Source organism: Protopterus annectens, chromosome 6.part0, assembly GCF_019279795.1.
Source record: "Protopterus annectens isolate FY-2018-M chromosome 6.part0, PAN1.0, whole genome shotgun sequence".
NCBI classification, from domain to species: Eukaryota; Metazoa; Chordata; order Ceratodontiformes; family Protopteridae; genus Protopterus; species Protopterus annectens.
This window is the reverse complement of record NC_056737.1, coordinates 1205076914-1205098733: the sequence shown is the minus strand read 5'-3', so window position 1 is coordinate 1205098733 and position 21820 is coordinate 1205076914. Positions and strand designations below refer to the sequence as shown.

General features: G+C 40.8%; 1 protein-coding gene across 4 annotated transcripts in view; it reads left to right on the top strand.

The window, feature by feature from the left end:
* COBLL1 (cordon-bleu WH2 repeat protein like 1) overlaps positions 1 to 21820 on the top strand; it is a 1696088-nt gene that overhangs the window by 1520017 nt on the left and 154251 nt on the right. For all 4 annotated transcript variants that reach the window (XM_044074828.1, XM_044074831.1, XM_044074829.1 and 1 more), the window contains exons 10-11: positions 10441 to 10623; positions 18628 to 18868. In XM_044074828.1, coding sequence (XP_043930763.1) covers positions 10441 to 10623; positions 18628 to 18868 — 424 coding nt within the window. The remainder of the gene's footprint in view (positions 1 to 10440; positions 10624 to 18627; positions 18869 to 21820) is intronic.

Below are 21820 nucleotides of genomic sequence, written 5' to 3'. Positions count from 1 at the left end.
TTTCTATATAAAAGCCCTGTTGCAGACCCTGAAACTATTTCTCAGGGACCCAAAGGGGTTAAGGCCTCATCAGCAAAGAATCCAGTTCCCTCTGACAGATATTCCAGAGCATTAGACAGATGGGGAAAGAAAGTATATACATCTGCAACTTTAGCAATGAGGGCCTTAAACTGCCAGTTTCGCATGCTAAAATATCAGCAATTTCTGATGTCTCAGTTGAAACAAAAAATGCTTCCAGATTCAGATCCTCCAAATTTTAAGGAAATGCATGATTTATTGCATGCAGCTGAACAAGTGGGAAAACATACTTTGCAATGTGGTTTTGATGCTTTAGAGGCCTCCTGTAGAGCAGCAGTTACAGGGTCTGTCATTAGAAGACATGCTTGGTTAAAAGAACATACATTACCAGATCATGTTAAAGCTCAACTACTGGATGCACCTTTGCAGCATGATGTGTTATTTGGAGTTAAGGCAGAAGAGGTATTAAAGAAAATGGAGGATAAGGCAAAATCTATGGAAACAGTGAAGGATTTCTTACAGGTTCAGCCTCCTCGAAACTGGTTACGGACAGACCTCAAAGGGGCAGATGCAAACGTCCAAGAGGTAGAGGTCAGCCACAAGGTCCTTGGCCTCGACAATGGGGTGCATCAGGCCAGAGAGAAGGGGAAGACAGGCACCAACCGTATAAAAAACAGTCCCAATGACTTCCCACTGCAGCTGCCAAACAACTCTCTTGGCAGCCCCCTTGGGAGGAAAACTGGCACTTTTCTATTACAACTGGCATATGATCACCAAAGACAAATGGGTTCTCAGTATTGTATCTCAAGGTTACAGGTTCCACTTTCACACTCTGCCAAGTTTAAAAGGAATGCCAAATCTGCCACCAAATCAGTGGGCAGAGGTTCAAAAATAAATTACAGCACTCATGAACATGGGAGCTATTCAAAAGGTACCACCACAGGAACAAGGACAAGGATTTTACTCAAGACTCTTTCTGGTTCCCAGGAAAAACAAAGCCTGGAGGCCCATTCTGGATCTTTCTTCTCTAAACACTTACCTGGATGTTCCGAAATTCAAAATGTTGACATTACAGCAGCTTCTTCCCATGCTGGGCAAGCAAGCTTGGCTCGTGACCTTGGACCTCAAGGAGGCATACCTGCATGTCCCTATCAGACAAAACTGCAGAAGATACCTCAGATTCATAGCTGGTCCAATGCACTATCAATTCTCTGCACTGCCCTTTGGCTTATCTACTGTGCCCAGGGTCTTCACAAAGTGCCTGGCACCAGTAATTGCATTTTGCAGAAAGAAAGGAATTCAAATTTACCCGTACTTGAACGACTGCCTGATTCAAGCGGAGAGCAAGGACATTCTTCTAAAGCCTCTGGCGTTTGTAAAAAAGTTAAGTTGCCTGGGGTACACAGTAAACGAAAAGAAATCAAAACTAGTGCCCTCACAAGAGATAATATTCCTGGGTGCCAGCTTGAACACAACGGCCCAGATGGCTTATCTCATGCCAGACAAGCAAAGACAACTGACTCAATACTTTCAATTGATGGCAACAAAAACCCAACTCCCTGCAAGAAAAATTCTGCAGGCCTTGGGCTACATGTCATCTTGCATACTACTAATTCCATATGCCAGACTGCATATGAGGAAACTACAATGGTACCTAAAGAGTGTATGGTCTCAACACTGTCAAAGTTTGGAAACAGTTATACCACTAATTCCTTTCCTTAAGCAGGAGTTTCGATGATGGGCTGAAGCTTGTCACCTCAACAAGGGACAGCCTTTTACTCAACCCACAGCCAGGCAAACACTGACAACAGATGCATCGGATTATGCCTGGGCAGCACACATGGCAGGAAAATGTATTCAGGGCAAGTGGTCCGCAGAACAAAGGCATCTTCACATCAACCAAAAAGAGATGCTAGCTGTACAAAATGCCCTTATAGCTTTCAAGGACCTGCTACATTCAGGACAACTACTGCTAAAGACAGACAACACCACAGTTATGTGGTACATAAACAAGCAAGGGGGCACTCACTCCTACCCCCTATGCAGACAAGCCATGACCTTGTGGAGGAACACAGCTATAAACTATTAAGTTCATCTACAAGCACAATTCTTGCCAGGAGAGAAAAACACACTGGCAGACGACTTAAGCAGAAACATCATGGATCCCCATGAATGGGAATTGAATCCACAAATATTCAGAATGATAACACAGAAATGGTGGCGCCCGGACATAGATCTGTTTGCATCCCCAATGAATTGCCAGCTACAGAAATTCTGCACAAGGAGTTACCATCCACAAGCATGGAAAGTGGATGCCCTCTCATTCAGCTGGAAAAACCTAAAAGTATACGCTTTCCCACCACTGCCTCTTCTTCCAAAGGTACTCATAAAAGACAGGCAAGAGGAGCCAAAGATGATCCTGATTACACCAGACTGGACATGCCAGCACTGTTATCCAATCTTAAAAAACTTAGCACAAGGACCACCCTGGATTTTGCCTCAAATACCACATCTGCTGTCTCAGCACAACAGTCAGATACTCCACAGCCAGCTAAAGACCTTAAACCTAGCTGCATGGAAGATACCTTAGCCAAGCAAGCAATGCCTCTCTCCAAAGCTGTTATGGACGTCATCCTGAAGGCCAGAAGGCCTAGTACCAGGAAAGCCTATTCAGATAAATGGAATAGATTCTGTGCCTGGAACCAGGCTCACAGCCTTGACCCTCTTGTGCCAAACATTCCTCAGATACTACAATATTTGACTGAGATGCTAGACAAAGGCCTCTCGTTTTCATCCATCAAGATCCATGCCTCTGCCATCTCTGCTCATTACAACACAGATCCACCAATTTTCTCTAATCATTTGCTAAAACAGTTCCTCAGATGGGGCAAAAAACATAAGACCGCCCCGTAGAGCACCTACTCCAACTTGGGACCTCAACTTTGTTTTGGAAAAATTTACTTTACCTCCTTTTGAGCCAGGTAGCACAGCAGAATTAAAATATATCTTTTGGAAAACTGCTCTGCTCCTGGCAGTAACATCAGCACGAATTACAGGCACTAATTGCAGTGGAACCTTTCCTCATTTTCCACCAGGACAGGGTGTCCTTAAGAACTAACTCTACATTTATGCCTAAGGTGGTTTCAAGTTTATCTCTAAACCAAACTATTCACTTGCCAACTTTTTATCCAAAATCACAGAATAAAGGGGAGAGACTTCTGCATTCATTGGACATTCACAGGCAGTTACGCTTCTACTTGGACAAAACCAAAGCTTTCAGAAAATCTGAGCAATTATTGGTTGCATATGCTGCAGGAGCACAGGGAAAAGCCATTTCAAAACAGACCATTTCCAAATGGATAGGCCATTGTATACGTTTCTGCTATACGCACCATGGAAAACCTGTGCCTACCAGCATTAGATCTCACTCCACCAGGGCAACAGCCACTTCAACGGCCTACCTCAGAGGAGTTACCTACCAAGGATACTTTGGAAGCAGCAACATGGAGCTCTGTGCATACCTCCACCAAGCACTACCATCTGCCTCTATACTCTAAATTCAGAGCTGGCTTTGCCTCTGCAGTGCTGCAGGGCCTTATAGCCACACCTAATGCCTTATAGAACCAGCCACACTACCTCAGCTTTGGGATTCTACCCAAGTGTAATGACTGCAGCAGTGTCACACGATGAACATAGTACAGTTTTGTACCTACCATAAATGTAGATGTTCGAGTGTGCACACTGCAGTCCAGGTTACCCTCCCTCCTTCCCCTCTTTCTTGCTGGTACGTACCTAGGTCTTCTACCCTTTACTACCTATGGGGAGTATTTGCTGGTAACTGAAAGTTGTTGTTTGCTTTTCTTATGTATGTTTTATTAGCAATTTGAATTGCCTACCTATTTGGGGGCACCTGACATCTGGGGCAAGAAAACCTGAAGAAAATGGTGTCAGCTGCATCTTATATACCCCTGTCACACTGACGTCAGGGAGGAGGTGACAGCAACTGATGCCGGACCAATACTTTGGAACTCAGGCCGACTGGGGAACTGCCTGACGGCAGGATAACCCAAATGTAATGACTGCAGCAGTGTATACACTCGAACATCTACATTTATGGTAGGTACAAAACTGTACTTTTCCTCTCTGGGTAATAGGCTTTTGATTTCTTTTAGACACTGACTTTCTGAGGACGTACTTCAGGTTTTGCAGGAGTCCAGAAAATGCAGTATTTGAAAATCTTATATGGCTAAATTTTTATTTTTATTTTTTATTTTACATTTGTTAACCAGGGTTGTCTGAGCCGAAAAGGCCCTTTTTCAGCAGAGACCCGGGGAGAAAAGCTCCACAAAGAAAAATTACAGACACATTTAGTTATTTAGACATAATCAGTATACACACAAATTACAAAAGACATGTTTTTACAGTGGTATGCGGCACATAAACAGTTAACAGTGGAGAGAACAAACAAAAAATATTAATTTTAAAATAAAGGTAATTAATAGGTTTGTGGTTTACAGCTGGAATTTGGAACATAGGTAGAATACATACATAGTACACAGGTACAGTACATACAGTGTAGATTAGTCAGTGTTTGTAAGACTGAAAACTATTATCAAGTGCTCTAGGTTTTGTATGTATATGTTATCCGCTTTCACTAGCCTGGGGGAGCAATCATGGCACTGCCAACTTTGCTTGAGATGTTGCCTGATGAAGTCTTTAAAGGAGGCTTTGGATGATGTGTTTTGAATGCTAGTAGGGACAGAGTTCCATTTTTTACCCACTGAACTGCTATATAGTGCATCTCCAAAGCTATTGTAGCTGTTGGTGACTTCTAGTAGTAGTTTGCTTGATGATCTAAGAGGCCTTTTGGCTGAGTGATGATGTACTAGGTTTTTGAGAGCAGGACACTTACTGGGGAGGTTATAAATAGAATGAAAGAGGCAGAGCTTGATTGTAGGTTAGGTGTTTGGGCAGTTCAAGCCAGTGGAGTGGTCTCAAAGTAGTACAGTGATGAGTTCTATATGAGGAATTAGCAGCAAAGCGGACAATTCTCTTACAGCAGGCTTCCATTTTTCTTAGTTCAGTTTTGTTGAGATTAGTCAGAATGGGAGATGCATAGAGTAGGGTGGATAGAAGTTGGGAGCGAGCAATGGCTGATCTTGTGTTATTGGTAATAAATGGTTTGATATGGTAGAGTGACCCCAGTTTGGCATGTACTTTTTTAATAGTTAAGTTGAGATGACTATCAAAATTTAAGTGGGAGTCTATGGTTATTCCTAATAGCTTAGCCTGTGCCACTGGAACAATTGGAGTAGCATTTGTGGAGTAGTTAGTGAATTGACTGTTAGTTTGTAGAACTGGTTATAATCATAAGCTGAGTTTTCTTTGGATTGAGGATAAGTTGGGCTTTGGTAAGGTAGTTTTCAACGTCAGAGAATGCTAGTTGAGTTGTTTGCAGGAGGGTGGGAATGTTTTGTGCAGCACAGATTAAGGCAGTGTCATCTGCATACTGAATTATAGATGCATGCTGTGTGGAGGTATGGAGGTCATTTGTGAAGACTGTGAATAGTAGTGGTCCTAAGATAGAACCCTGTGGGACTCCTATAGTTATGGGCAGCTGAGGAGAGAGAGAGGTTTCCCATTTCACAGCTTGGTACTTGTCAGTTAAGTAGCTTTGGAACCAGGTAAGAGTGGAATTTGATAGATGATATTGGTTTAGTTTGTTTAGCAGGATTTGGTGTGAGACTGTGTCAAATGCTTTGGACATATCCAAAAAAAGAGTTGACACTTGTAGGCCTTCATTTTTGAGACAGTTTACTGTGTCTGTGAAGCAGAGGAGGGCTGTAGTGGTACTATGGGCAGGTCTGAAACCATGCTGAGTAGGTGACAGGATGTTGCTGTCTAGGAGATAGTTTAGCATCTGGGTATGGATGCATTTTTCTAGGATTTTGGCCAGGGAGGATAGTAAAGCAATGGGTCTGTAGTTATTAAGTTCAGTGGAGGTCCCACCTTTATGTATGGGTGTAACATAGGATATTTTCCAGAGTTTGGGCACATAGTTTTCAACAATTGATCTGTTTGAGTGGAGACTGGGATAGCAATAGCATCTTTATTTATTTATTTAACATTTGTTGAACACTCGGAGTTTTGAGGCCCGGGGAGAGGAGCTCCAGAAGTATGTCTCTATGTGTGGGAATGAACCGAGTACCCAGACCCAGAGGAAACCCACGAGGGAGAAGCAGCAACCCACACAAACTCCACCCAGAAGGCACAGCGAACCGGAATCGAACCGAGTTGTGAGGGTTTATTAGGCGACAGCATTAACACATTCACACTGTACCGCCATCTGCTGTGAGTTTCAAGAAATAGCTGGGAATGGAAGAGATTTTCTGTTTGGTATCGCAGATGTGACATGGACTCCTTTCTTCTGGGTATTTCAACAGTCCTTCCTTATCTGTGCAAGTTGCTCAATTTTGGTCTGGCATGGTTAACTGCTAAAGCTCATCTGTCAGCCATTTCTACTTGTCTGCCTTTGATTTGACCCCTTGCATCTTTTGCAATCGCACAGTTTTTGAAAGGTCACACAATTTTTGAAAGGAGTCCATCATATTAAGCTCCTAAGAAAAGTATATTCCTCCTTCTGATGACCTTAATTTTGTTCTTCAGAAATTAACTCCGTTTCCCTTTGACCTGCAGTTGTTTCTTCCTTGTTGTACTGTACTTGGAAGGTTGTACTGTTTGCTGTTACTTCTACCAAGTGGGTCTCTGAACTTAAGGCACTCATGGAAGTTCCACCTTTTTTGTTGTATCACAGTGTGTCTTTTTCATGTTAACCCTTTTACACTCAAGGTGGTTAGTGATTTGATCCTGAATCAAACACTTCGTCCTTTTTACCCTGTTTCTACAGAATGCTATTGAGAGGATTCTTGGATTTTTTTATAGACAAGACAAACGATATCAGGAAATCTGCACATCTTTTTGTTTCCTTTGTCGAGGACATTGGGTTTTGGTGTTCTGAACTTACCATCACCTCCTGAATCGCTAAGGCCATTTGCTGTTTCTTTTATGGCAAGCAGCTTTCTTCTGTTCAGGCTCATTCCGCCAGCTTAGTTGCCTTTTCTGGTGCTTTTTTAGGGGTCTGGATACTAGCTCTACTTGTGTAAACATATCACTGTACTTGGGAGACTTCTGAGGTTCCTAACTAAACAGATCAGTAACGTCAAAGATCTTAGTTATCAAGATAAGATTGGCAACTCTCTCTCCTCTCTCTCTTCTCATTTTCTTTTAAACGTTAGACTCCTCTGATGGGATCTGTCTGTAGTCCTTTGAGCCATAAAGGATTCAGCCTTCCTATTTCTTCTGGCCTCTCTTCAAGGGAAGCCTGAGGTGGTAGTTGTACTGCTAGGGGAAATTTAGTCAGGGCATCGGGGAACGTCTACAATTTTAAGAGGAAGTGAAGCACACTCTGGAGTTGCTAGGTGGCACGGGGGAGCTGCTGCTGCAGTTTTGGGAATCCCATGGTGGAGGAGAGTGTAGCAGAGATGGAGAGAGGAACGGGAGAAAACTTACTGAAGCAGAAGAAGAAGAATTAAGTGTTGTTGACTAGAAAATGGAGGACTGGAGACAGAAGTGCTAATAAATGCATTGAAGCAGGCCGAGCCAAAGGAAGGAGAAGCTAGACGGGGTGACGTGGTGGTGGAGTATTGCAGGAAGAAGAAACTCAGAGCTTGGAAACAACTGCTGGTGAAGGGAAAACAATGGAGGCATTCTCAGTTGGTGGCGTAGCCAGTTTTCAGGGTTTACCTCTGCAACAGGATTTTCATTACAAGAAAGAAGTTACACAGCTGCAACAAAGCAAGGAAGAATGTAAAAAGGAACTGAGAGGAGACGCAGTTTCTCAACAGCCACAGAGAAGATGGCAGTGGTAAGAATAAAAAAGTAAAGATGGCAGTTTGAACAGGTGTGACATTATGGGTGATGTTTTGCCACGAGGATTTAACATTAAAGACATTAGAGCATTAATTCATTGGGGAGCTGAGCATTTTTGTGAAGTGACATTTCAAAGCTTTAACTTGCTGGAAAAAATTGACAGACGGAAAAAATTACGTGAGACTAAGAGCCTGGGACTACAACTTAAAGGAAATGTGCAGTTTAGGACTTCAGATGTGGATGTGCATAAGTTAAAACGGCTTTTTTTTCTTTCACTGTATAGTAAAGGACATGAAATTAAAAAAAATACCCGATGAAACAAATGTATAGATTGGGGGTTGGGAAGTGTGAGTAACAGTACATTTTAAGGATGGGAAAGTTCTTCATTTTTGAAATACAATAATTATGAATGGTAAGAGAGGATTTGTTAGGTACTGGGGTTAACCCAAAGCATGTTTGTACGGGGATGAAAATCATTTCGTACAAGAGTGTAACTAAAATAGTGCGGCCACTGCTGGGGAAGGAGACATGCAGCAAAAATCTGTAAAACTTTTTGTAGAAAATGTAAATAATTTGGACACGTGTGGTTTGACTGCCCCATGTTAGAAAAGGAAAGACTAGATTAAGAAGAAGGAAGGCCAGAATAAATACCAACAGTAGAAAATATTTTAGAAGATGTTGAAAGAAAAAGTGGAGTGGGGGCTACAGAGGAAACCTGTAAAACAGGTACTTAGAGAAGAGCTGTCAGTTCAAAGTGAGGTTAGTAATACATAGGAAGGGAAAAAAATGCAATTTTAGAAAGTGAAGAGCAAGAAGAAGAAATTGGGACACTAAAATAAAATCAATTGGGAGACTTTGGAAAAGAAACAAGATTTGGAAGTAAAACATTTACAAAAAAGGGGAAGGACAATATAAGAGTTTTAGCATTGTGTGCATAGCATTAGGAATGATACGAGAGGCTTGGCAGTGATGGAATGATGTAAAAACTGGATGTTTGCCTTGGTGGGTACTAGATGCAACAAAGAAGAGCCAAGGAAACGAATACAGGCAGTATGGATGGGGAGCGAATTGTTTGGTCAGGAGGAAATGAGGCATGTTCTGGGATAGCAATTCTTATAACAAATGAAAAAAATATGAATTTTAGATGCAACCATAGTAGTACCAGAAGGGGGGTGACATGTTAAGAGAATGAGATAGTAGTGATTTACGCATAAACTAATATGACTGAGAGAAAAAGAAAAGGAGGGGAAAGTAACACAGAATAGTAAGATGTTAAGTGATTTTGTAAAACGCGGAGGTTTAAAGTCAGCAGATAATATTGAATGGCTATATAAAAGGAAAGTTTTTAAGACTGAAATTGATTATACAATTTATTCCCAAGACATGACAAGCATAACAGAGGATTACAGATGGCAGAGTTTTCAAATCATGGACTGGAATAGGGGAAGATGGTGAAATAATAAAGGAGGGAAAAGGGATAGAGATTAACTGCAAAGTTTTAACAAGAGCAAGAAATTCCAGAAATATTATGTAAAGTTCATACAACAATGAGATTGTTTTATAAAATTTAGACACAGTGGTGGGTAGTGTATAAACAGATGTATGAAAATATTTAAAGTGGAAAGAAGAATAAAAAAGAAATAGTATTGTAAATGTCTTTTTATATTTCACCTTACGAGAACTGACTAGAAAAAGGAAGTGACAAAATAGGAGAAACAGAAAACATACATAAAAAGAACAGAGAAAAGAAAGTGTTCGCAATTTGTAAAGGAAAGAAAGAGGAGGTCTCCCTTATTTAGGTGAAAAATAAACTTGGGAGGAGGAAAGATAACTTAGATGGCAAAGGAAAAATGCAAACAAGAAGGTATTATGGAGGTGGTAAAAGTTTTGCAGAGAAAATAGAGTGGATATAAAAAGTTTACACACCCCTGTTTGTAATATAAAAAAATGAGACCACAGTAAGTCATTTCAAAACGTTTCCCACCCTTAATGTGACCTATAACCTATTACAGTTCAGTTGAAAAACAAAAAATCTGTTGGAGGGAAAAATATAAAAAATAAAAAATGTGCTGTACACTGGTTTGTGTGCACATCCTAAAACTAATACTTTTTTGTGTGTGCGCACTCTTAATCTAATACGATGGAGTCTCCAATGACTAGAATGTTAGATTGTGTGGTGACTTGGCTTATGGACTTAGAGCTACATCTCATGGACCCTCTACCTCTATGTGTTGATGTAGGTGTTGTTTTGAAAGAGTGCATTTGGGGCTGCTGAGGTTATTTGTTATATGTATTTCATCAAGGAGATCTTTGTGGTTTGGGAAGGTTACATGCAAGTGCCTCAGCATATATGTGGGTCTATATGTCTGCTTTGAATTTTGTGTGATGGGTGCAGCGCGTTTACTACCTTATTGACATTAGGAGTACTTTTATGTGAGTGACAACTGCGGTGTTTGACTTTACTGTTCTTATTTCATGTAACTTTCCCCTCAGGTAACTCAATGAACACAGATGAAGATCAGACTGTGTCTGCAGTAGGAACAGACCTGCACGCACCTTCCACTAAGTGCCTGGTATCAACACACAGGGAACTGGAGCCTGTGATAGAGCCTCCTGATGAAGCTAGCATTTCAGCTAGCACTGGTACACCAGATACTTCTGAAATATCGCACGAGTGTAAGTGGTCACTTTTGGTTGCATCCATTTTTTTTTTCTTTTTTTTAAGAAACTAAACAGTTTCTAAGGAGTGCTAATTTGCATCTGTGGCAAGTCTTTTTTTTGTTTTTTTATCTCAGTTAAGAGTGTGGATCACATAAGATTTCAGAGTAAAATTCAAAAGACCTAGTGCAATTAGTGTGTGTGTAGGGGGGGTTAGTTTTCATTTGCGTTTGCCTTACTAATGTTTTAATGTATAATATCCAGGCAGGATGTTTAACTAGCAGTGGATGACGTGTGCTTTCTCATCAGCATATTAATCAGCTATGTGTTGTATACATAATGTTAAATAAAGGATCAGGTATGTTCATGGCCGACGTGTTTGTTTTGTGTTTGTGTATCCGTTATTCCTCTGTATTCCTTTAGAAGGAAAAAAAAAATGCACAAAATAAACCTGTTTACAGCCACACACGCACACACACTTCTTCTTTCGGCTTTTCCCGGTTAGGGGTTGCCACAGCGGATCACCTGTCCGCTCATGATTGGCAGTGGAATTTTATGGTGTCGAGTTGCAAGCCCGACGCCCAACCTTCCACAGAAGACACACACACACACACACACACACACACACACACACACACACACACCTAGGATCAATTTGGAGTGTCCAATCCACCTACAACATGTCTTTGGGATGTGGGAGGAAACCGGAGCACCCGGAAGAAACCCACGTGACCACAGGGAGGACATGCAGACTCCGCACAGAAGGCACCCCAACCGAGACTCGAACTGGTGAACCTCTTGCTGTGGGGCGACAATGCTATCCACTGCACCACCGTGGCCGCCCAGCCACACACACATCTTTTTTAAATTTTTCTGACTCCCAGCCCTTATTCTCCATTGGTTTCTGAAAAATGTTTGGGAGCAGCATTCCCAACCCCTGAAAGCCCTCATACCTGTCCTTCCATTCCTGAAAAAGGAAATACTATAATGGCAGAACAACATACATAGGAACCCAGTGATGAATTTCATGTCACCAAAAGCAGACAAGACCATCACCACAGTTTAGATATAACTTGATACCACTTAGGTCCCCTGAAAGTGTGAGGCATTTGGCCCCCACAGCAGAGGAAGTTTCATATAAATCAAAAGGAGCTAATGTCAGTCTGTGGCCATAAAAACCTTTCAACAAAACAAAATCCAGGGACCCTGCAAATCTGGACAGACAACACTACAGTGATGTGATATATAATCAAGAGGGAGCTGTCTTAACCTCTGCGCAGCCTTGCCAGGAAAATTTGAATGCTGGCTCAAAAAATAGGGCTGATCCTCTTGGTCTCTTCTCTTCTGAACCAGAACAATACCTTGACAGATTCTCTAAGCAGAGGCCTTCTAGATCCCAATAAATGGATACTGAAGAGAGAGAGAGGTCTTCCTGGATCTAACCATAAAGTGGGGGATCCACTCGGCAGATGTGTTTGCTTCTCAGCGCAAAAAAAAAAAATAAATAAAATAAAAAACTGCAGAAATTTTGCTCTGGAACACAAGAAAAAGGAGCTTTGAAAATAAATGCATTCTCCTTCACATGGAAAAACTGGTTCTTGTATGCATTCTTGTCCTTACCCCTGATCCCCAGGGTATTGACAAAATCAGGACAGACAGACCCACCATGCTTTTATTGGCCCCCTTCTGGACAAGACGGCACTGATTCTCCCTCTTCCTCCTGATACTCAGCAACTGGAGCCTGTGATAGAGCCTCCTGATGAAGCTAGATCTTCTGAGCTAGTCACTGGTACCAGATACTTCTGAAATAGCCACCCTCACAACTGTAAGTGGTCATTTGGTTGCATCCATTTTTTTTCTAAGAAACTAAACAGTTTCTATGAGTGCTAATTTGACCCATCTGTGGCATCTTTTTGTTTTTTATCTCAGTTAAGAGTGTGGATCACATAAGATTTCAGAGTAAAATTCAAAGACCTAGTGCAATTAGTGTGTAACACTAACCTTGCTCAGGAAGACATCAACTCAGTAATGCCTTACTAATGTTTTAATGTATAATATCCAGGCAAGATGTTTAACTAGCAGTGGATCACGGTGCTTTTCATCAGCATATTAATCAGCTATGTGTTGTCCACATAATGTTAAATAAAGGATCCAAATGTATGTTCATGGAGCGATGTTGTTTTGTGTTTGTGTATCCGTTATTCCTCTGTATTCCTTTAGAAGGAAAAAAAATGCACAAAATAAACCTAACCTTGCCCCGCTTTGAACCTGTTGCCACTCTCTCTCTAAAGATGCTCACCTGCAAGGCCACCATTTTTATAGCTGTTACATCAGCTAGAAGAATTTCTGAGCAACAAGCCCTAATGTATTAATAAAAAAATAAAAAACTTTCAGTGTCTTTCACAGGGATAGGGTCACCTTTAGAACAAACCCATCCTTTTTCTAAGGTGGTATCTTAATTTAAGCCATGCTATCCACCTGCCAGTAGTCTACCCAAATCCACAGAACAGGGCAGAGCAAGTCCTCCACTCCCAGTATATGCACAGCCAGATCAGGTACTGTCTAGACCGGACAAAACCCCATAACAGAGCATATCAGTTGTTGGAGGCTTTCACAGAGTGTAAACAGGGCAGGCCTATCTTCAAACAAACCATTTCAAATTGGATAGTTAACTGAATTAAGTTCTTTTACACCATGGAAAAAATTAACCTGGGCAAATTAAAGCCCACTTCATCAGACATGAGGTAACCACAACTGTTTTCCATAAAGGAGTCCCCACCCAGCGCATCCTAAATGTATCCACATGGAGCTCAGTGTGCACCTTGACAAAATACTATAACCTAGGCAAGTCTCCAGGGTTAGAATAGGTTTTGTTGTCTTGCAAAATCTTATTTCCTATGTCTTACAGATGACCCTCCACCCAACTTTTAGTTTTGGGAGTCCTCCCGAGAATCAGTACTCCAATATTGACTACGAAGACCATAGAAAAGTTGTGTGCTTACCATAATTGTAGGTGCTCGAGTAGATCAGTGTTGCAGTACGTAATCTCGCCCTCCAACCTGTGCATCAGCTGATCATGTGTCTCTCCTTTGCTGAGTGCAAGGGGTAGAGGAGATTGTGTGCAGATAAGTCTTACTGCCATCATCCCCTCTCTGTTACCTGTTTTTTGTCCTCCTCACTTAAATTCATACAACGTCATGCTGTTCTCGGGCATCAGACTGCCCATGCATTGCATAGAGAGACTTGAGGATGGTGTTGATGGACACCCTTCTTATACGGTGATGTCCATCTTTGGACATCTGCCAGCTAGGGATGAGGTAAAGACTCTAGAAATTGGGCAGGTTGTGGGCTTCTGCATGACAGGAAGACCCAAAAATCACTGCTGCAAGGTTGATTTAATGCAAACATCTACAATTATGGTATCTGGGATACAACTGCACTTTCTGTTCTTAGGCTAGTTTGTACTAATATACAGATCTTTAGCTCCAAAAAGAGTCTTTAGTAACGGTTTGCCTCAAGCATTATTCATTATGTTGCTTCTTGCTGCCTGTATCAACTCCCCTTCTATTCTGTTGATTCCTTGTGTCTTTGCTGCCAACTGTCCATCCACTCAACCTCTCTCTGTCTGTGCTGTTGACTCTCCTTCCATGTTCCTGCTGTTCCATGCTGTCTGCACTGCCAAATCCCCTTCCACACTGCTGCTCTCTGCTGTCTGCACAGCCAAATCACTTCCACACTGCTGCTGTCTGCGCTGCCAAATCCCCTTCCACACTGCTGCTCCCTGCTGTCTGCGCTGCCAAATCCCCTTCCACACTGCTGCTGTCTGCGCTGCCAAATCCCCTTCCACATTGCTGCTCCCTGCTGTCTGCACTGCCAAATCCCCTTCCACACTGCTGCTCCCTGCTGTCTGCGCTGCTGAATCCCCTTCTACACTGCTGCTCCCTGCTGCCTGTTACTCTGAATCCCCTTCCACACTGCTGCTGTCTGCGCTGCCAAATCCCCTTCTACACTGCTGCTCCCTGCTGCCTGTTCTCCGAATCCCCTTACACACTGCTGCTATGTACTGCACGTCCTGCCTGCACCCTTTCCACTCTGTTGTATCCTGCTATGTATGTGTGTGTGCTGACAACTCCCCTTCTGCTCTGCTACTTTCTGCTCCATATGATGTCATTTCCCTTTCCATGCTGCTGCTCCCTGCTGTATGTGATCCCAGCAGCCCTTCTTTACTCTGGTAATTCCTGCTTTGACACGGCTGCTCCTTGCTGTCTGTGCTGCTGACTCCACTTACCTCTTGCTTGCTCACTCCAGTGTGTGCTGTAGCCTTCCTTCCACATGCTGATCCCTGCTAACCATCCCCCCAGTTGAGATGGTTATCCCAGCCAAAAAAGGGTGGTGTTTGCTTCTATTGTGATAGCTTGATTATAAATTTTTAATTTGCTCCAGAATTGTTAAAGAGCTTGCAAAAAGTCAAAGTAAAAAGCTACACTCCCTACAATCCTTCCTCACACTCGAGGATATAGACATGTGTGCAGTTACCAAGGCATGGATTAAAAGGGCAGAGAGTACCCCAGTAGTACAAGATTTCAGTGCCTTCCACACTTTTGTACTAGTAGCTGCACAGACAAGGGCTAAAGGTGGAGGTGTCTCAATATACAATAACAAGTATACTTCTAGGGTGGTTAAACAGGATGATGTGCTGGAGTTTCCTCCATGTGCAGAACACCATAGAGAAAATCCCATTCCATACCCTAGTCAGCTGTAGGTCACCTTTGATGTCCCAAGAAACTCACATTGCATACTTGGACCTACTGCAGACACTTGACAATCCAACCTAACACCCTACTCATGGGAAACTTTAATTTCCCATCTATATATTGAGAATCCTATACTGCCTCAAATCTATAGGCAGAGATCCCTATACTTCATAAATACAAACTTCCTTGACCAAGTAGTGAATGCACCCACTTGAGGCTTCAACTTACTGGATGTCATGCTTGCAAATATGGGACAATACTACACCCCACCACCACCACCAATATCTCATCCTCCATGTTAAGGTCTGACCATAAAGCTGTCTCCATAGAAATCAAAATCAATTATGTAATCCCATTAAAACCAGTAACAGGAATCCTTCCAAGGCAGATTACATGCTAAATGATGGTTTGTCAAAATTCAGTTCCCCTCCAAACCTCAATAACACGCCAGCCTACGCTGAATTCCTCTCAGAACTCTGTACAACCATGTCAAGGGTAGTAACCCTGAACTAGCCCCAGAAACAAACTACCCTAGAGGCATCCCAGATTAAACAGGATGTACAGCAAAAGGAAAAAAGTATGGCAAAGATCAGGAAGGCTAATTCCCATAAAGGTAATCTCAACAAAGTAAAGAGCAGCTAAGAGGGATAATTAGGTCAAACAAAGCCAACTGTGAGGTCAGGATATCCATCCAACCATCCAGATGAAAGAGAGCTGCGTCAGAAACCTAAAGGTCAGAGCACAGTAATGTGCCGAACTGGTGCTTAATGTTGCCGCAGTACCTCACTCGGGCATTGTCCACAGACTTACAGAACTAGGTATAAACCCCTTTATAACATGCTGGATAGCTCTCTGGCTCACTGGTAGGACACAGGAGATTAGAACCTATGAGGCCGCCTCCACAAAGAGTCTGGTAACCAGTGGAGTCTCCCAGGGCTCTGTGCTAGGCCCACTTTTTTTTGGCATGTTCTTCTCCGATGTCAAAGCCAATTTCAAATGCCTCTGACTAGCCAAGTTTGCAGATGATTGCACACTGGTCGCAGTGGTTGAATCCCCCCAAGATGAGAGCACCCTTCAGGAAGGTCTAATGCAGAAAAATGCTTGGTGCCAAAGCCATGTCTTAAAAACTCAGTAGTAAGGAAATGCATCATAGTACCTTTTGGGAAGTCTGCCACCCAGACATCAGTAAAGCAAAGTAAAGATCTGTGAACTCATGCAATTAGTAATCTAGCCTTTGACCAACATGTGTCCAAGGTAGTAAGAATATCCTATGTTGCTTAACTTATAACCAAAAGCATGGCTAGAGAAGTAATTACCACTGCACTCTGTCTTCATCATAAGTAGGCCCATAATAGAGTAATATCCCCCAATCAATATGTACCTGACCAGACACATGCAGCAACTGCAATGTCGACAAAGATTCCTTACTATAAGAGTATAGGGAGTAAACACATTGTCCTGTGATGATCACCTCAAAGTCCTGTCTTTTTATTCAGTGTCATACAGACTTCTGACAGGTATTTGCTTCGCATACAAGGCATCCGTGTACCCTCTTTTAATTATTTTTTTGCACATCCACAAAAGAAACATAATCAGAAGCACTAAAATTTTGCATGCAACACAAATAGGACATGTTGGAGAGAGAGAAATGTTTCTGAGAATTCCCATTTTCACCGAACAGGCTCCCCACCCACATGAAGCAGAGTTCTCCATATCTTTAAGTGCAACTCGATCTAATGGATGGATAATTGAAATTTCAACCCTGTACTGGTTTGTATGTCTGATGGACAGAAGCAGTAAGTAAATCACCCCCTGTAAATTAAATTTCTGAATCACATTTGGGTTGCACAGCTAGGCTTTTAAGGGTCCTAGTGGTCTTAAGCCTAGTGTATACGTATGAACCTGTGAAAATGGGGCTACAGTGGAAAGGTGCTGTGCTGTTGTACCACATAAGATCCATCATTTTAATTCTTGTGTTTGCTTCATTTTTTAAATATTTCAGGGTTATTTATTTAACATTTGTTTACTAGGGAGGTCTTACTGGGCTAATGGCCCATTTTCAGCGGAGGCCCGGGGATGAAAGCTCCAAGTAGTAGTAAATTAACAACACAATATTGAATAACAGATAACATAGGAACATCATACAAACATTTAGAGAGTTCATATTTCAGTTGATTACAAGGGAGACCCAAGCCATGGAAATCCGTGGTCAAAGGTGTAAAAATTATGTGTAATAACTTAGATTAAATGTAATAACTTAGATTAAATGTAATAGATTAAATGTAATAACAGATTAAATGTAATAACTTAGATTAAATGTAATAGATTAAATGTAATAACTTAGATTAAATGTAATAACAGATTAAATGTAATAACAGATTAAATGTAATAATTTAGATTAAATGTAATAGATTAACTGTAATAACTTAGTTTAAATGCAATAATTTAGATTAAATGTAATAACTTAGATTAAATGTAATAGTTTAGATTAAATGTAATAACTTGGTTTAAATGTAATAGATTAAATGTAATAACAGATTAAATGTAATAATTTAGATTAAATGTAATAACAGATTAAATGTAATAATTTAGATTAAATATAATAACTTAGTTTAAATGTAATAACTTAGTTTAAATGTAATAACTTAGTTTAATTGTAATAACAGATTAAATGTAATAATTTAGATTAAATGTAATAACTTAGTTTAAATGTAATAATTTAGATTAAATGTAATAACTTAGATTATACAAAAAGAAAATCAGTTTGGCCATACAGTATACAGAATGTAATGAGAACAGAAAAGTAGTAGTTAGCGTTAAGTGTAAACAGAATTGTTAAAGGGAAGAGATAAAGGGGAAGACGGTGATAGTAATTATAAAGGGTGAAAGTAATTATAAAGGGTGAAAGGGACAATTACATGAGAAGGGATAGAACAGAAAAAAGGTCTGGTTTACAGACATGAATACATGGGAGATGGAGTAAAGAGTGGAGAGAGAAAGGGTGAATGCTTTTTCTTTTAAACTTTTATTGCTTTTCAACTTGTTTAATATGCGTCTCACTGTGGTCTCTATACGTTTTTATTTTTGCATTTGTAAACAAGAAGTATTTTATGTAAGAGCAGTCTGCTTTTGAGGTGCATTAGGCTTACATTAAAGTAAATAGTAATGATGTGAGTTTTTAACAATTTACACCATCATATGCTGAAGTCACGTCTTAAAACATGTTATTCATTGGTGATGATGGCCTGTATTTTTTTTGTGGGTACAGCTGGAATTGGACTGGAGTGTAGCCTTGATGAAATCAATGAAAAGGAAGAGACGGGTACATCAGACAAAGAGGACACTGAAAGTAGGCCTAGGATCCAGCAAGAGGTTCTAAACCCCTCATCGCCAGATACTGGAAGAAACGAATGTACATCACAGTCCAGTCCTACAGATGTGATCATTTGTGAAAATGTATCCAAAAATGTAGAAAAGGAGCAACGTTTGGAACTGAGTACAGCTGACAAGTATGTATCCTTGTAAATGGCACTGGTTTTGCTCAGGTGGTTATGCAGTCTGCTAATTGTTAAAAAGGCTTCTGCTTTAATTTTGTTTTTGGATATTGATATCATCCATTCATTAATTGTAAAGTCTTAATAGTCGGAATTTCTTTTAAGACTTTAAAGTTTATATTCAAATATGACATTTTTTGTACTGTAGGGTTAATATTTTTGCACAGTTACATAACCTTACCATGGGAACTAATGCTAGGATGGCTTATGACTGAGCATGAAATCCCCCCACCATTACCAATGCAAACAACTAGTTGATGAGTCCTTTGTTTGAGGTTATCCTCTCCACAAATCAGATTTAGCAGGTTTTCTTTCCCCCAGCAACCCCTGTGCTCAGAATGGATATGTTATGCATATTTTACTTCCTGTAGAAAGTGTACAGACACAACACATTAAGAAGTTGTGTGCCAAGAAGTTGTTTATTTGCTCAATCTGTTTTTGTCTAGTCCTATGTCACTGTTGCATTATTCATAACCCATGGGATCTTCTGACAAGGACAGCTCTATGTCTGTCCAGTATACCAAAGCCTTTAATTCTTAGCAGCATCGTACATCAGATGTATGCTCCTCTCATTCGCATAGGGCATAAAAGTGATGTATGAATGTTAACCATGAAGAACCACACGCTGTCCAGGTCAAGAGTATTTTCCAACTATTTATTAGTAAAACAACAAGTTAAGCACTTCCATCCCCTCAAGGACTTCATCAGAACCTAATTTATTTTATTTATTTATTTTACATTTGTTGACCGGGATAGTCCGACTGGATGCATGTCCATTTTCAGCGGAGGCCCAGGGAGAAAAGCTCCAAGGGTAAGCAGATACAGCATTACATAATACCAGCATTACATATTACAAACAGACTATTTACAGAGATTACATAAGTAAGCAAGTTAAACAAGTTCCACAGGTTACAGTTAATCCTGAGCACAAGTCAGGATTAAATTAAATTACACAGTAAACTGGTTAACAGGTTTTTACACATTCTAGAGAGAGTTAGCCAGGCTTGATACATTGACATAGCCAGTTAAGTGACAAATGTTGTTTGAGTCTAGTTTTAAATTGACCTAAGGTGGAAAGTAAGGTAATATCAGCTGGAAGAGAGTTCCAGGATCTACTTACAGAGTTTGCAAAGAGAGAATCACCGGCTGTGTTATTAATTTTGCCAGTCTGAATTAGTAGTTTGTTAGAGGATTGAAGCGGTCTAGGATTGTTATAGGGGGTGATAATATTTTTAAGTGCAGGAGTATTGTCCGGATTATAGAGGATTTTATAGGCCATAATCAGTTGGTTATACTGGATTAGGCTGGGTAGTTCAAGCCAACCAAGCTGATTTAGATTGATGCAATGATGTGTCCTAAAAGGCAGCCCAGTGGCAAACCTGGCAATGTGGTTGTAGCAAACTGAGAGTTTGTTAAGAACAGTCTTGTTTAAATTCGAGAGTAGAGGGGATGCATACAGAAGGGTTGAAAGAAGGTGAGAGCGAGCTATGGCAATTTTAGCTGGAGGAGTTAGGAAGGCTTTTATTCTGTAAAGTGATCCTAGTTTTTTATTGATGGTTTTGATAGTTTGGTTAACATGTAGGTCAAATTTTAGATTATTGTCTATGATGACACCTAATAGTTTTGTAGATGGGTCAGGGGAGATTATTGTGCCATCATTTGATTTTATGGTAAAGGTGAAAGCAGTAGATCTACGTGTTGGTGAAAATAACAGCATTTTAGTTTTTTTGGGATTTAGGATCAGACGATGTTCAGAAAGCCAGTTTTCTATTGTATTAAAGGTGGTCTGGGTAGCTGACCATAACTCTACTGGAGATGTGGCTGAGCAAATCAGAGTAGAGTCATCAGCATATTGGATACAGCTGACTTTTGGGATGACAGTATAAAGGTCGTTAATGAAGATGGAGAACAGCAAGGGCCCTAGTATAGAGCCTTGTGGTACTCCAAGGGTGTTAGAAGGTTAGAGAGTTTGTTCTGCCAGAGGACAGCCTGCTGTCGACCATTCAGGTAGGATTGAAACCATTGGAGGGCTCCAGTATCTAGACAGAATGCTTGCAGGGTGTGGATTAAAAGTTGGTGATCAACCATATCGAATGCCTTGGAAAGATCCAAAAAGAGGGCTGAGAATATATAATTATTGTTGCGATTATGGTTTATGGTGTTAGTAAAGGCTAGGAGGGCTGAAGTAGTGCTGTGATGAGGACGGAAGCCATGCTGAGTGTCTGCCATAAGGCGATTTTGGATTAGGTGGTGCATGAGTTGTGTATGAATACATTTTTCCATAATCTTTGCAAGTGGAGAGAGTATAGCTATTGGCCTATAATTGGAGAATTCAGTAGAGCTGCCTCCTTTGTGAAGTGGGACTACATAGGATATTTTCCAGTTGGTGGGAATTTTAGCTTCTACTATGGTTCGATTGATTAGTATTGAGACGGGGTAAGCAATAGCATCAGCTGATTTTTGTAGGTACTCGGCAGGGAGTTGATCAGCAAAAAGTGTAGTGGGTTTTAATTTTTTGATTATTATTGTCATTATTATTTTTTGACACATGCTTCTTTAAGAACAAGGTAATTATGGCTTTGGTTAATTGGAAAATTGTTTAACCAATATGAATAAAGCATTGGCTTAACTTGATTCCATTCACTCTGATAATGCCATGTGCTGATGGTGAAAGCACTTAGTGCGTGGATCATTAAAAACACTTCGGAAATACTTGGTTGGTCATGGTTCTGTTTATTTTACAAGTCTTATATCCATTGGATATATTTTGTTAGTTATTTTAGGGAGAGACAGTGATGTGATTTATAGGTTTGTTGAGCTGCAAGTCTAGCTCTCTTATGATAGGTTGTCTCTAGCTTGGTAAGTAGGGAGGAGTTAAGATTTGTGAATATTTGGGAACAGTATGTA